The sequence below is a fragment of the Ailuropoda melanoleuca genome, chromosome 3 (genome assembly GCF_002007445.2).
Source record: "Ailuropoda melanoleuca isolate Jingjing chromosome 3, ASM200744v2, whole genome shotgun sequence".
NCBI classification, from domain to species: Eukaryota; Metazoa; Chordata; class Mammalia; order Carnivora; family Ursidae; genus Ailuropoda; species Ailuropoda melanoleuca.
The window spans coordinates 7836145-7849197 of NC_048220.1; the positions used below are offsets into that span (position 1 = coordinate 7836145).

The 13053-nt window shown below is 37.0% G+C and overlaps 1 protein-coding gene across 1 annotated transcript in view; it reads left to right on the forward strand.

Annotated features, from left to right (window-relative positions):
- COMMD10 (COMM domain containing 10) overlaps nt 1-12578 on the forward strand; it is a 203304-nt gene extending 190726 nt beyond the window's left edge. The window contains exons 6-7 of the mRNA XM_034655904.1: nt 10825-10884; nt 11840-12578. Coding sequence (XP_034511795.1) covers nt 10825-10884; nt 11840-11878 — 99 coding nt within the window. The 3' untranslated portion in view covers nt 11879-12578. The remainder of the gene's footprint in view (nt 1-10824; nt 10885-11839) is intronic.
- Nucleotides 12579-13053: the final 475 nt, after the last annotated feature.

The following is a 13053-nucleotide window of genomic DNA, read 5'->3' on the forward strand; positions in this document are numbered from 1 at the left end:
GAATCTCCGCCTACCCACCTCCAGACACATAAACCCTTCCCCTGCTTTATTTTTCTTCCTAGCTCTGAACGCCAACAGACGTTCCCACATGTATGTACGTGGGTTGTTATTGTTGGTGGTGTTATTGTTAGGAAACTTGTTTGTTGTCTGCTTTTATTAACTAGAAGGAAGGGCATTTTTGTCTGTCACTCATTAAGTATGTGTAGTGTCTAGACCAGGACTTGTAGGCATTTAATCCGTATTTATTGAATAAAAATGAATGAATGAATTTAACACCTAGCAGTGCCATCCTTTTTTGTTTTTGTTTTTTCTTAAATTGGGGAAATATGGCACAAATACAGGGAAGGAGCACAGTGATTTGTAAACGAGCACCTTTGGCCTCCCCACGATCAAGAAATATATACGGTATTGTCATTACATCAGAAGCCTCCCTTATGCCCTTATGCCTCCTCCCAGTTACTTCCTCCTCTGTCTGGTCACCCGGAGGTGATCACTATTCCAGTACTTCCGGTAATATCTTTGTTACTTTCTAACTTTATAGTTGTACCACGTAAGCACATGTCTCTAAAACCTTTTTTACTGTTGTTTTTTAAATCCCCATATAAATGAAAACAATCAGTATGTGTCTTCTGTGCCTTTCTCTGACATTTAGGTATTTGGGAGTCATGCATGATGTCATATTTAGCTGTAGTTTATTTTCATGTCTGTATAATGTTCCATTGCATTGCTGTACTATAGTTTCTATATTCTTCCATTGAAAGGAATTCTGCCTACTTCCATTTTTTGGTTCTTTTGAATATTGATGCTCTCAGTATTCTTGTACCTGTCTCGTGGTGTCCAAATGTGTACATTTCTTTTTTTTTTTTTTAAGATTTTATTTATTTATTTGACAGAGATAGAGACAGCCAGCGAGAGAGGGAACAAGGCAGGGGGAGTGGGAGAGGAAGAAGCAGGCTCATAGCGGAGGAGCCTGATGTGGGGCTCGATCCCATAACATCGGGATCACGCCCTGAGCCAAAGGCAGACGCTTAACCGCTGTGCCACCCAGGCGCCCCCCAAATGTGTACATTTCAATTGAACATAATACAAATACTTAGGAGTTAATTTTGGGGTCATAGGGTATGCATATATTCAGCTTTAGGAAATAATACCAGACAAGTTTTCAGAGTAGTTCCACAGATTTTCATGTGTATGCAGTATGGCTGCTAATGTATTTTCATATGGTTTTGGCTGTTTGGACATCTTTTGTGAAGTGACTGTTCAAGTCTCTTGTTTGTTTGTTTGTTTTTTAAAATCAGAGCAAGGCTGTCAAACCAGGGCACTCTCGAGCAACCCTCTCTGCTGGGGAAACTACCAGGAAACCTACCAAGAGGAGGGCTGTCCATAATTTTTAGGGTCTTTCCCACTTGTATCCACCAGAGGCAGGCTTCGGGATCAGCACATTAGCTGAAGTCCCTTTTAACAATCTCATCTGGCATCGTGACAGTCTCCTGAGAGTTTGCTCCTTCACGCCATCCAAACACTACCACCCACTTGGCTTTCTTTTTGTCTTTCGTGAAGGATAATTGACACAACATGGTATTAGTTTTAGGTTTACAACACAACGGTTGTGTATATGTTCTTGTCTGTCTTTCAACTGAGTTTTGCCTCCTTTCTATTGATTTGTAGGTATTTTTGTAGATTCTGATATGAGTCTCTGTGGCTTTCCTTTTAGTCTTTTAATGACGTGACTTGATGAATGGAAGTTCTGGATTTTAATATATTCTCACTTATCAGTCATTTTCTTTATGGTTTAATTTATTTACTAGCAGCTTCTTTGCCAACTGAAGATTATATAGTTAGCGTATTTTCATGTCATTTTAAAGGAGTCTTTATATACCCCAGGGTTATGGAGAAATTCATGTATATTTTCTTTTAGCTTTTTCGTTTCATCTTATCCATTTAGAACTACACTCCCATCTGGAAGGAGATGAATAAAAACTGGCAGGAAAGTGTGGGATATTTGGGAGATAGTGAGTACAACAGTTTGGTAGGAGTACAGAGATTTTTTTGGCGTGGAGAGTCTTGTGGGAAATAAAACCTTTTAAGTTAGATTAGGGAAGATTGTGTAGCACTAAGAAAAATATTATTCTGCTCTGTTCTCACATGAGCAAGTGTCATTTATAGTAGCATCCAAAGCATGTTGGGTACGAGCACTTTTGTCTCAAAAAAAGGGAGCATGCAGTAGTGTGGATAACTCAGCACACATCACCCACCCTCTTTATATCCCCAACCAAGCAATAACAGCAAAGCAAAGTAACACCAAAAAACTCTCTTACTTCTGACTTCCCTTTGAATGTTTAAAAAACTCCTCATTTGTGTGGGAGAATATGTACAATAGTATCTTGACCTAATTGGGTGTCATTAAATTACCCCCCTTTTTTTCCTAGTAACAGTTACCGATTGAGAGTTATCTGTATTTTATCTCACAGGAAAAGAACAGTTCTGGATAGCCCTTAATTTCCAGCTCTGACACTTCTAGTTCATTGTCCATTGCTACACGGTTGTTTTCCTCAGGTGCCTTTTTTACCACGGTGTGCCTCCATGTGCTCATCCGTTAAAGAGGACTATTTTATGGCATGCCTACCACCTTGGACTGGTGTAAAATTAATATGACGGATTGTAGGTGATACCAGCGTCAGGTAATGTAGGTGATTACCAGTGGCAGGACTTTTAGACTACATATAATCATATGAGCCTGTTCTTTTTTTTTTTACTTTTTTAATCGAGTAGTTCGTTCTTTCTTTTTTTTAATTTGAATTTTAGTTAACATACAGTGCAATATTGGTTCCCGGAGTAGGATTCAGTGGCTCACCACTTACATACCACACCCATTGATCATCACAACAAGTGCCCTCCTTAATGCCCATCCCCTATCTAGCCCATCCCCTACCCACTTCCCTCTATCTACCCTCAGTTTATTCTCTGTCGTCATGAGTCTCTTATGGCTCTCTCCTTTTCTTTTCCCCCTTCCCATATAGTTCATCTGTTTTCTTTCTTAAATTCTGCATATGAGTGAAATCGAATGGTATCTTTCTCTGACTGACTTATTTTGCTCAGTGTAATACCCTCTAGTTCCATCCACGTCATTACAAATGGCAAGATTTCATTCTTTCTGATGGCTAATATTCCATTGTATGTATATATAATACCACATCTTCTTAAGCCATTCATCTGTTGATGGACATTTGGGCTCTCTCCATAGTTTGTGAGCCTATTTTTTATTGATGTGTGAACAACAACTGTAATGCTTTTTATTTAAAAGCACACTTATGGAATTTCATGTTGTCTGCATTTACAGGAAGAAGGAATGATATAAACACACATAACCCAACAATTTTTGTGAGACCCATTTGGTCTATCTCTAAGAAGAATTTTCCTAGGAGTTATCCATTACAGCTAAAGCCCTAGAGTGAATTTTCTTTTTTTTTTTTTTCCTTAAAGTATAGTTGATGTACAGTATTATATTACAGGTAACCCTTGGATGGTATGCATTTGAACCAGGCAGGTCCACTTACACATGGATTTTTTTTTCCGTTAATACAGTACAGCATTGTAAATGTATTTTCTCTTCCTTACGATTTTCTTAATAACATTTTCTTTTTTGTAGCTTACTTTATGATAAGTATATACAGTATATAAAGTAAAAATATATATGTAATTCATGTAACTTACAAAATATGTATTAATTGACTGTTGTCAGTAAGTCTTCTGGTCAACAATGGGCTATTAGTAGTTAAATTTGGGCGGAGTTAACTGTTACATGTGGATTTTTGACTATATGGGGGGTCAGCACCCCTAAGCCTCACATTGTTTAAGGGTCAACTTTAGCTTCAGATGTACAAGTGATTCAACATTTGTGTGCATTACAAAGTGATCTCCATGATAAATCTAGCCATCTGTCACCATACATAATCCATTACATATTATTAACTATATTCCCTACACTGTACATAGTATCCCTATGTCTTATTTATTTTATAAATGGAAGTTTATACCTTTTAATCCTTTTTCCCTGTTTCACTTATCCCCTCACCCCTGTCCCTTCTGGCAGCCACCAGATTGTTCCCTGTATCTGTGAGTCTGTTTCTGTTTTGTTTTGTTTGTTCATTTGTTTTGTTTTCTGTATTCCACTTGTAAGTGAAAATATACAGTATTGTGTTTGTTTGACTTATTTCACTTAGCATAATACCCTTTATGTACATTCATGTTATCAGGAATGGCACAATTTCATTTGTATGATTATTATTCCATTGTGTTTATATATACTATATCTTCTCTATCCATTCATCTATGGATGGACATTTAGGTTGCTTCCATATCTTGGCTGTTATAAATAATGCTGCAGTGAACATAGGTGTGCATATATCTCTCCAGATTGGTGATTTGTTGGTTGCTTTTGTTTTTTGGTTTTGTTTTGTTTTTTCATAAACACCCAGAGATGGAATTGCTGAACCATATGGTAGGCCAATATTAATTTTTTGAAGAACCTTCATACTGTTTTCCGTAGTGACTGCACCTATTTACATTTCCACCAACACTGCAGGAGAGTTCCCTTTTCTCCCCATTCTTGCCAACGCTTGTTATTTCTTGTCTTTTTGTTAATAGCCACTCTGACAAGTCATGAGATGATACCTCACTGTGGTTTGGTTTTGCATTTCCCTGATGATTAGTGATCTTGAGCGTCTTTTCATGTGTCTCTCTGTTGGCCATCTGTAAGTCTTCTATGAAGAAATGTCCGTTCAGTTCCTCTGCCCATTTTCTGATCCTATTGTTTGGGGTTTTTTTCCTATTGAGTTGTGTGAGTTTTTTATATATTTTGGTAATTAACCCATTATCAATTAAATCATTTACAAATATCTTCTTTCATTCAGTAGTTTGCTTTTTTGTTTTGTTGACGGTTTTCTTTACCATATGAAAGCTTTTTAGTTTGGTGTAGTCCCATTTGTTTACTTTTGCTTTTATTGCCCTTTCCTGGGGAGACAGATCCAGAACAGTCTTGTTCAGACTGATATCCAAGAGCTTATTGCCTGTGTTTTCTTCCAGTAGTTTTACTTATGGTTTCCGGTCTTAAACCTAAGTCTTTAATCTATTTTGAGTTTGTTTGTATATGGTGAAAGAAAGTGGTCCAGTTTTATTCTTTCACATGTAGCTGTCCAGCTACATTTATTGAAGAGACTGTGTTTTTCCCATTGTATGTACTTGACTCCTTTTTTGAAGATTGACTGTATAAGCATAGTTTATTTCTGGCCTCTCTGTTCTATTCTGTTGATCTGTGTGGGGTGTGTGTGTACGCCAGTACCATACTGTTTTGATTACTCAGCTTTGTATCTGGGATTGTGATACCTTCAGTTTTATTCTTCTTTTTCAAGATTGCTTTAAGTTATTCAGGGTTTTTTTTTGATTCCATACAAACTTTAGGATTGTTTGTTCTATTTCTGTGAAAGATGCCATTTGTTTTTTGATAAGGATTGCATTGAATCTGTAGACTGCTTTGGGTGGTAGTAACATTTTAACAATAATATTTCTTCCAGTCCATGAGCACAGAATATTTTTACATTTGTGTCATCTCCAATTTCTTTCATCAGTGTCTTACAGTTTTTAGAGTACAGGTGTTTTACCTCCTTGATTAAATTTATTCCTAGGTATTTTATTCTTTTTGATGCAATTGCAAGTAATACCATTTTTTAAATTTCTCTTTCTGATATTCTGTTATAATTGTATAGAGATGGATATTCTGTTATAATTGTATAGAGATGCCACAGATTTATGTATCTTAATTTTGTATCCTTCAGCTTTACTGAATTTATTAGTTCTAATAGTTTTTTGATGAAGTCTTTAAGGTTCTCTATATTTAGTATCATGTCATCTGCACACAGTGACAGTTTTATGTCTTCTTTTCCGATTTGGATGCCTTTTCTTTTTCTTGTCCAATTACTATGGCTGGGACTTCCAATACAATGTTGAATAAAAAGTGGCGAGAATGGCATCCTTGTCTTCTTACTGACCTTAGAGGAAAGCTGTCAGCTTTCAACCACTGAGTATGGTGTTAGCTGTGGGTCTGTCATAGGTACATTCCTTCTATATCCACTCTCTTGAGAGTTTCTATCATAACCATATGTTGAATTTTATCAAACACATCTTCTGCATCTATTGAGATGATCATTTGATTTTTATCCTTTTTGTTAGTGTGGTATATCACGTTGATTAATTTGTGGATGTTGAACTATCTTTGCATTCTTGGAATAAGTTCTATCTGATTCTGGTATATGATCCTTTTAATGTATGATTGAGTTCAGTTTGCTCATATTTTGTTGAGGATTTTTGCATCAGTGTTCCAAAAGGATATTGGCCTGTGATTTTCTTTTTTTATGGTTGCTTTGTCTGGTTTTAGTATCTGGGTAATGCTGGCCTCATAGGATGAGTCCGGAAGCATTCCTTCTTCTTCAGTCTTCTGGAATAGTTTGAGAAGGATACGTATCAAGTCTAGTTTAAATGTTTGATAGAATTCATCTATGAGGCTGGTCTAGGACTTTAGTTTGTTGGGAGGATTTTTTTTTTTTTATTACTGATAGAATTTTATTACTAGTTATCAGTCTGTTCAGATTTTCTATTTCTTCTGGACTCAGTTGTGGAAGATTGTATGTTTCTAGGAATTTATTATTTAAGTTATCCCATTTGTTGGCATGTAATTGTTTGTAGTACTGTCTTATGATCCTTTGTATTTCTGTGGTGTTGTTTGTAATTTCTCCTTTCATTTATGATTTTATTGATTTGGGCCCTCTCTTTTTTTCTTGATAAGTCTGGCTAAAGATTTAGCAATTTTGTTTATCTTTTCAAAGAACTAGATCTTAGTTTCATTGATTTTATTTATCTCTATTTCACTTATTTCCACTCTGATCTTTATTATTTTTTTCCTTCTACTCACTTTGGGTTTTATGTGTTCTTTTTCTCGTTCCTTTAGGTGTAAGGTTAGATTGTTTCAGATTTTTTTCTTCTTTCTTGAGGTGGATCAGTATTACCATAAACTTCCCTCTTAGAAGTATTTTTGCTTTGTCCCATAGCTTTCAAACTGTTGTGTTCCCATTGTTATTTGTTTCAAGGTATTTTTTTAAATTTATTCTTTCTCTGTTGTCCCATTGTTTATTTGTTAGCATGTTGCTTAGCCTCCACATGTTTGTGGTTTTTCCAGCTTTCTTCTTATGATTGACTTTATTTTCATACCATTAGGGTAGCAAAAGATGCTTGATATGATTTCAGTCTTTTTAAATTTATTAAGACTTGTTTTGTGACCTAACATGTAACCTTTCCTGCAGCATGTTCCATGTGCACTTGAGAAGAATATGTATTCTGCTTTTGGATAGAATGTTCTGTATATGTTAAGTCAATCTGGTCTAATGTGTCACTTAAGGCCAGTGTTTCCTCATTGATTTTTCTGCCTGGATGATCTATCCAAAGAAGTAAGTGGGGTGGTAAAGTCCCCTACTATTATTGTATTACTGTCATTTTCTTCCTTTATGTCTGAATTTACTTTTTTTTCTTCTTCACCAAATCTACTGAATGTTACTCATGAGTTATCTTGGATAATAGCAGGTATCCATTGATATTCCTGTTAAACACAAAAGCAGTGAAAAGCCCTCCCAGAAATAATTTTTAGTACTTAACTGGTCATTATATTCCTTTGGAAGACAGTATAAACTCCCTGTTAGAATTGCCATTTAAAAAAAAAATCAACTTAAAATACAGTTTGCCTTGTATGAAAATATCGTTTGTATTTGATTACTAGAAGAATGGGGATGTAATTAATGTTCTCATAAACTTTTTTCCTAAACATTTGACTGTAAAAAGTGAAGTACAGTATTATCTAAAGATGTGTATATATACACATGTATATAAAAAATACATGTATGTATTAGCTTGTTTCACCAAGTGATTAGAGGTATGTAGCTCAAGTTTAAAATACTTTTGGTATATGACTGACAAAATAACAGTGCATTTTGATTACTTGCAACTATAGTTTTATGTCACAAGATATTTCTCTTCTTATTTAGTATGACATAATAGGCTACAGTTTATTATCCAGACTATCTTTCTGACTCTTTGGGGGGAAAATAACAGGACCAAATAGTCAAGTCTCATTATCTATCGACAGTGATAGACATGGATAGCACATGGATAATTAAACCCATTGTCAAATATAGCCTATAAAACTGTAGCCAGGATTTTCTACATCTTCCTCCTGAAAGTTTGTTGTTAGAGTTGAGACTAATAACTGAGATGGCACTGGTTTAAATTTCATTTCTATTTTCTCTTCTTGCCTTAACAAAGATAGTAATGAACCATGAGTTGAGTCAGAGGCCCCAAGCTAGACAATCCAAGCCCAAGCACCCCTGAAATCCTAATAATCGGACTCTCATTAAACTGAATGTTCCTTGTTTGGTCTAGACTCCCACTGATTTGTGTCCAGACATGAAACTGAAGAGAAGTTGTTGAAAACATGCTTCCTTAGTGAACAGAACCTTCCATACATTTTCTAAAGAGTAAACAATGAACCTAGAGAGTTAATTGTGGTTTGATAAAGCAGATTTGTGACTTTCTAGTTAAATTCTCAAAGAAAGCTCAGACTGTGTTTTCCTTCTAAAAATGTCACGGTCCAAGGAAAGATTTTGATCACACTCATTCCTAATATTTGCAGGACCTAGAGCAGGAGTAAAAATGGAGGCCTTGGGCCATATATCTAAATTTAAAGTCATAAACAAAGTTATCAAACTACTAAGTAAATGCAATGTGTACTCCTTTCTTGATAATATACCTTCAGTATTGTCCTGGAAGGTGAGATTTAGACTTAGAATTCTAAAAGTGCCCTTGGCCACCCCTTGAGTAAACATAGATTCTCAAATTCTAAGGATAATCTCTGTACACATAGGTAACGGAACACTTAAAGCCACTCCTGTATTCTCCCATATTCTCATGGTCTTTCTTAAGTCACGGTGGGTTGAATGGGAAAAGATAATGATAATAGCTATTAGTGATTATACCTGCCAGACACTGGCATAAGTTCTTTGCATATTTTATCTCGGGTATCAGCATTTTCCCTTCTTGGGGCTAAGTATTTCAGTAAAGCAAGACACTAAACCTATATATATATCTCTCCCTATGCATACATGTATGCATACACACTCAGGTGCACATGTGCACACAATGTTATTTTAGCTGTTGTTATTTTAAGAAGTATGTTTTCAAAGTCACCTTCCTTCCCTTTCCTTAGTGAGACCTTTTAAAAAACACTACCTTGAAACAAAGCAAAATCCAGGAACCAAGAACCCAGCTTGGGTTTGACCTCTGGGTGTACGTACAGCAAATCAGTTGTTCGCAAACTGATTCAGTCTTCAGTCCCTCCTAAGGTTTGGATTGGTGGGAAAGTAATGAACTTGCCTTGCTTTTCCATAGGGTAAACTGAGGCCTCTCTTCTCTTTAACTGCTGGAAGGAAATACAGCACTGCTAGATAATGCTGATTTCAACCTTTGGAGGTTCAGTGATGTGTGTCAATTAGCCTACTACTTTTTTATCCTTCCTAAAGGATGAGGCTTTAAAGCAGATATACTTCTTGATTCATTTTAAAGCTTAACTACTTAAGTGGGTGTTACAAGGGCAAAGAAAAAGTGTGGAATTTAATCCTCTGTGCCTTGGCTTCTTGAAAGGGATGTGCTGTGTCTGAACATAGCCTCATTGACTCTCCTGGAGTTAGCCAGAGATACTTTGTTTTGAAAATGTTGGCTTTGTAAGTAGAAATGGAAACCATTAAAACAGATAAAACAAAGACAAAAGTAGCCATAGAAACAGAAGTGGAATTAAGAGGATGTTGGAAATGACCACAAGCAATTCATGTCTGTTTTCAACCTTTGTCCGTTTCTTGAGTTCATGGTGCCCATTTGCTGTGCTGTGAGCACGACAGTGTGGTCAGAGCAGGAAGCCCATTCGTGGCATTCTCTCCTCACTCACTTTCATATGCCAGAGATACTTGAATCAAACAGGCATATTGGGCCAATCTTCAGAAGCTACGTGTTCCCCCAGTTCACACAGTCATCCCAGAGCAGGTCAGGGTGGGCCGGATTCCTGTTACACTCTGCTGCACCATCGTGCAGACGTGCCCAGTGTCCCTCAGCACCCACAGCTCCCGCGAAGGTTCCCCTGTCACACCTGAGGCAGAGGGAAGGAGGGTGGCTAAGTCTCCGCTTTGAAGCTTTCATGTTAATTGTGAACTTTTGCTGAGTCTGTACATTAGGAAAGGTAACAATCTCAGCATGTTAAGATCATAACTGCTAGATGAGTGCTTGGAGGCGGCAGCTGTGCTGACGGGAGGCATTAATGGCTGGATGAGTTCAGTCACACATGCCGCCTCCAGTGTCTTTGTGTAATGGTATTTGCTAGATTCCAAGTGGACTGCTGAGAAAGATGAAATACAATCTCATATATTATCTCTATCTTGGAAGAAAAAAAAGATAATGAAATTGTTCTCTCGCTGGCTTCTATTTTATTAACCTTTGCGGAGGCAACTTAAAGAACAGATGTCCCTGTAGAGTTGAAACCTTTTGCTAAAGTGGAGCGTCATTAAGCGCGGCTGTGAGTTCTAGAAACAGTGGGGTTGAGTGAGGCAGGTAAATGTTTTTTTAAAACCACTCAGAGAATAATAGGGCATATTCTGGGGCTAGCCAGAGAGAGAAAACTGCAGTGAACATTGTATTCAACTAAATTCGTTCTTCTTTTCTTTTTCTTCCTTACAGAGCATGGAGAAAGTTCTTGTGGAATTCAGTCACAAGGAGTTGTTTGATTTCTATAACAAGGTCTATATTTTTAAAATAATTTCTGCTATGTGGGGTTTTACATAATGTTGCCTTCTTTTTATGAATTCTTATTTTTAAATGACCTATTATGGAGCTAATTCTTTAAACATCCCTTGTAAACACCGTATGTTTCTCGGCAGGAAGCAATGCCGAGACGAAGAGAATCTGACAAACTAAATCAGGAAGAAAGTGGAAATGGTTTTAATTAAAGCAATAAGATTGTTACTTTTTTTTTAAAGATTTTATTTATTTGTTTGAGAGAGAGAAAGAGGAAGAGAGCACAGAGGAGAGTGAGAGGGAGAAGCAGACTCCCTGCTGAGCAGAGAGCCTGACTTGGGGCTCCGTCTCAGGACCCTGAGATCATGACCTATGCCAAAGGCAGACACTTCACCAACTGAGCCGCCCAGGTGCCCCAGGATTGTTACTTTAAAGCAAAGCATTCCGTAATGAACTATGTAGTACCTAGCCACACTGGCACTTTAGGTATATTTGACATTAAATATTTTAATTTCTGGGCCCAAGAGGAAAGGGTGGTGCCAGGCCCGTAAAGATTTATCTTTGAGTGTATGTCATGTTTCTTTCCAAATCCTGACTTTGTGAGCCAGGAAGATGTGCTTCCCGCTCCCCATACACACTTCAAAAATCTTGTGCAGTGATCATTTAAATTAAAACAGCTGAGTGTACTTAAAACAGTAGAACTTAGAAATCCTTCTTGACACATTGGAAAACTTAGATTGTAGCCATGAATTCTAATATCTTCATCTGAAAAGAAAACTTTCCTACATGGTGAATCTGTTGGCTGTGTGAATGGATTTAATATGCATGGTTCCTGCTGCTGGCCCCTCCCCTCCCCTCCCCTCCCTTCCCCTCCTCCCCTCCGCAAGTTTCAGAGTAGCCTTTCATATGCATTTCTCGCCCCTCAGCCACTTTTCTCTGGTTTTGTCTTTATAACTAGCTGGAGACCATACAGGCGCAGCTGGATTCCCTCACCTGAAGTTCCTGAAGACTGGCTTCCCCATCACACTCCTGCCTCCTCATCATTCTGCACCGGAAGATGGGCAGCCAGGTTATGGTTTCGGAAGGATTCAGTAGCTTTCTTTTTGTAAACGACAGGGCTTACCACTTCTTAGAAAATAACAGCCAAGGGAGATCATTGTTTCCAGAGCTCCTAATACCTATTCTCTGCTTCTGTGAGCCAACAGCAAACAATTGTTAAGAATGCTTTCGCTTGAAAGGAAACAGTAAATACCATATTGTTATTACTGTCTTGTTTCTGCTTTATTGCCTGACCTGTTAAATTTTTACATATTTGATGACACCTTTATGCATCAAGGAGGGTCCATGGATACGAGGGATAATAGAGGGATAATATGTACTTTAGAATACAGAACTCCAGTAATTATCTGATTAAAGCAAGAAAGCAACCAAATGCAATCAGATACTTTATTTTTCCTTGACTCTAATGATGTTTTGCTTGGGAAATAACATAGGAAAGAAATTTAAAAGAGAGCTGGTAGTAGTGTATTAGTTAATTCCAGTGTGAGCCTCTCTGAGCGCTTTAATTTTTTTGTCTGAGTGTAATGATCTAATAATAGTCCAGGTTTCTGTATGTTTTTCTTTGTACTGCAAATTAATAATGATTCACTTCATAGTAAGGGAGAGATTCAGGTCATAAATAAAAATAATTGTCGTAAGTGCTAAGTAGTTATCCTTAAAACTTCAAAACCAGATACCTTTTACATTTTCTGTCTATAAATATGTTCATTAATGTTAGTCAATAAAATTTTTATGTTTCAGAATTAGGTGAACTGAAGTACACAGTATATTATGCTGTGACTGTATATAAACGTGAGTATGGTTGCCTATAAAAGAAATACTACCAGTTGGATTTTTTATGAACAAAATATTTGTTCTCTGTTGTTTCCACAGAGAGAGACAGAGCAGGTGGGAGTGGGGAGCTGGGAGGGGAGAAATTGAGGGAGTCATAGACATTGATTTGAGTCCAGCGTGACTTTCTTCATATGAAGGAATTTGGTCTCAGAAATGTCCTGTGGTTAAACAAACAGCCATTGAAATGAATTCACCTTCCTTCTCGGAGGTATCTGCATTGAAGGTCTCTCAAGTAAATGTTCAGTATATGGAATTTATGCCCTTATTTGTATGTGTGCT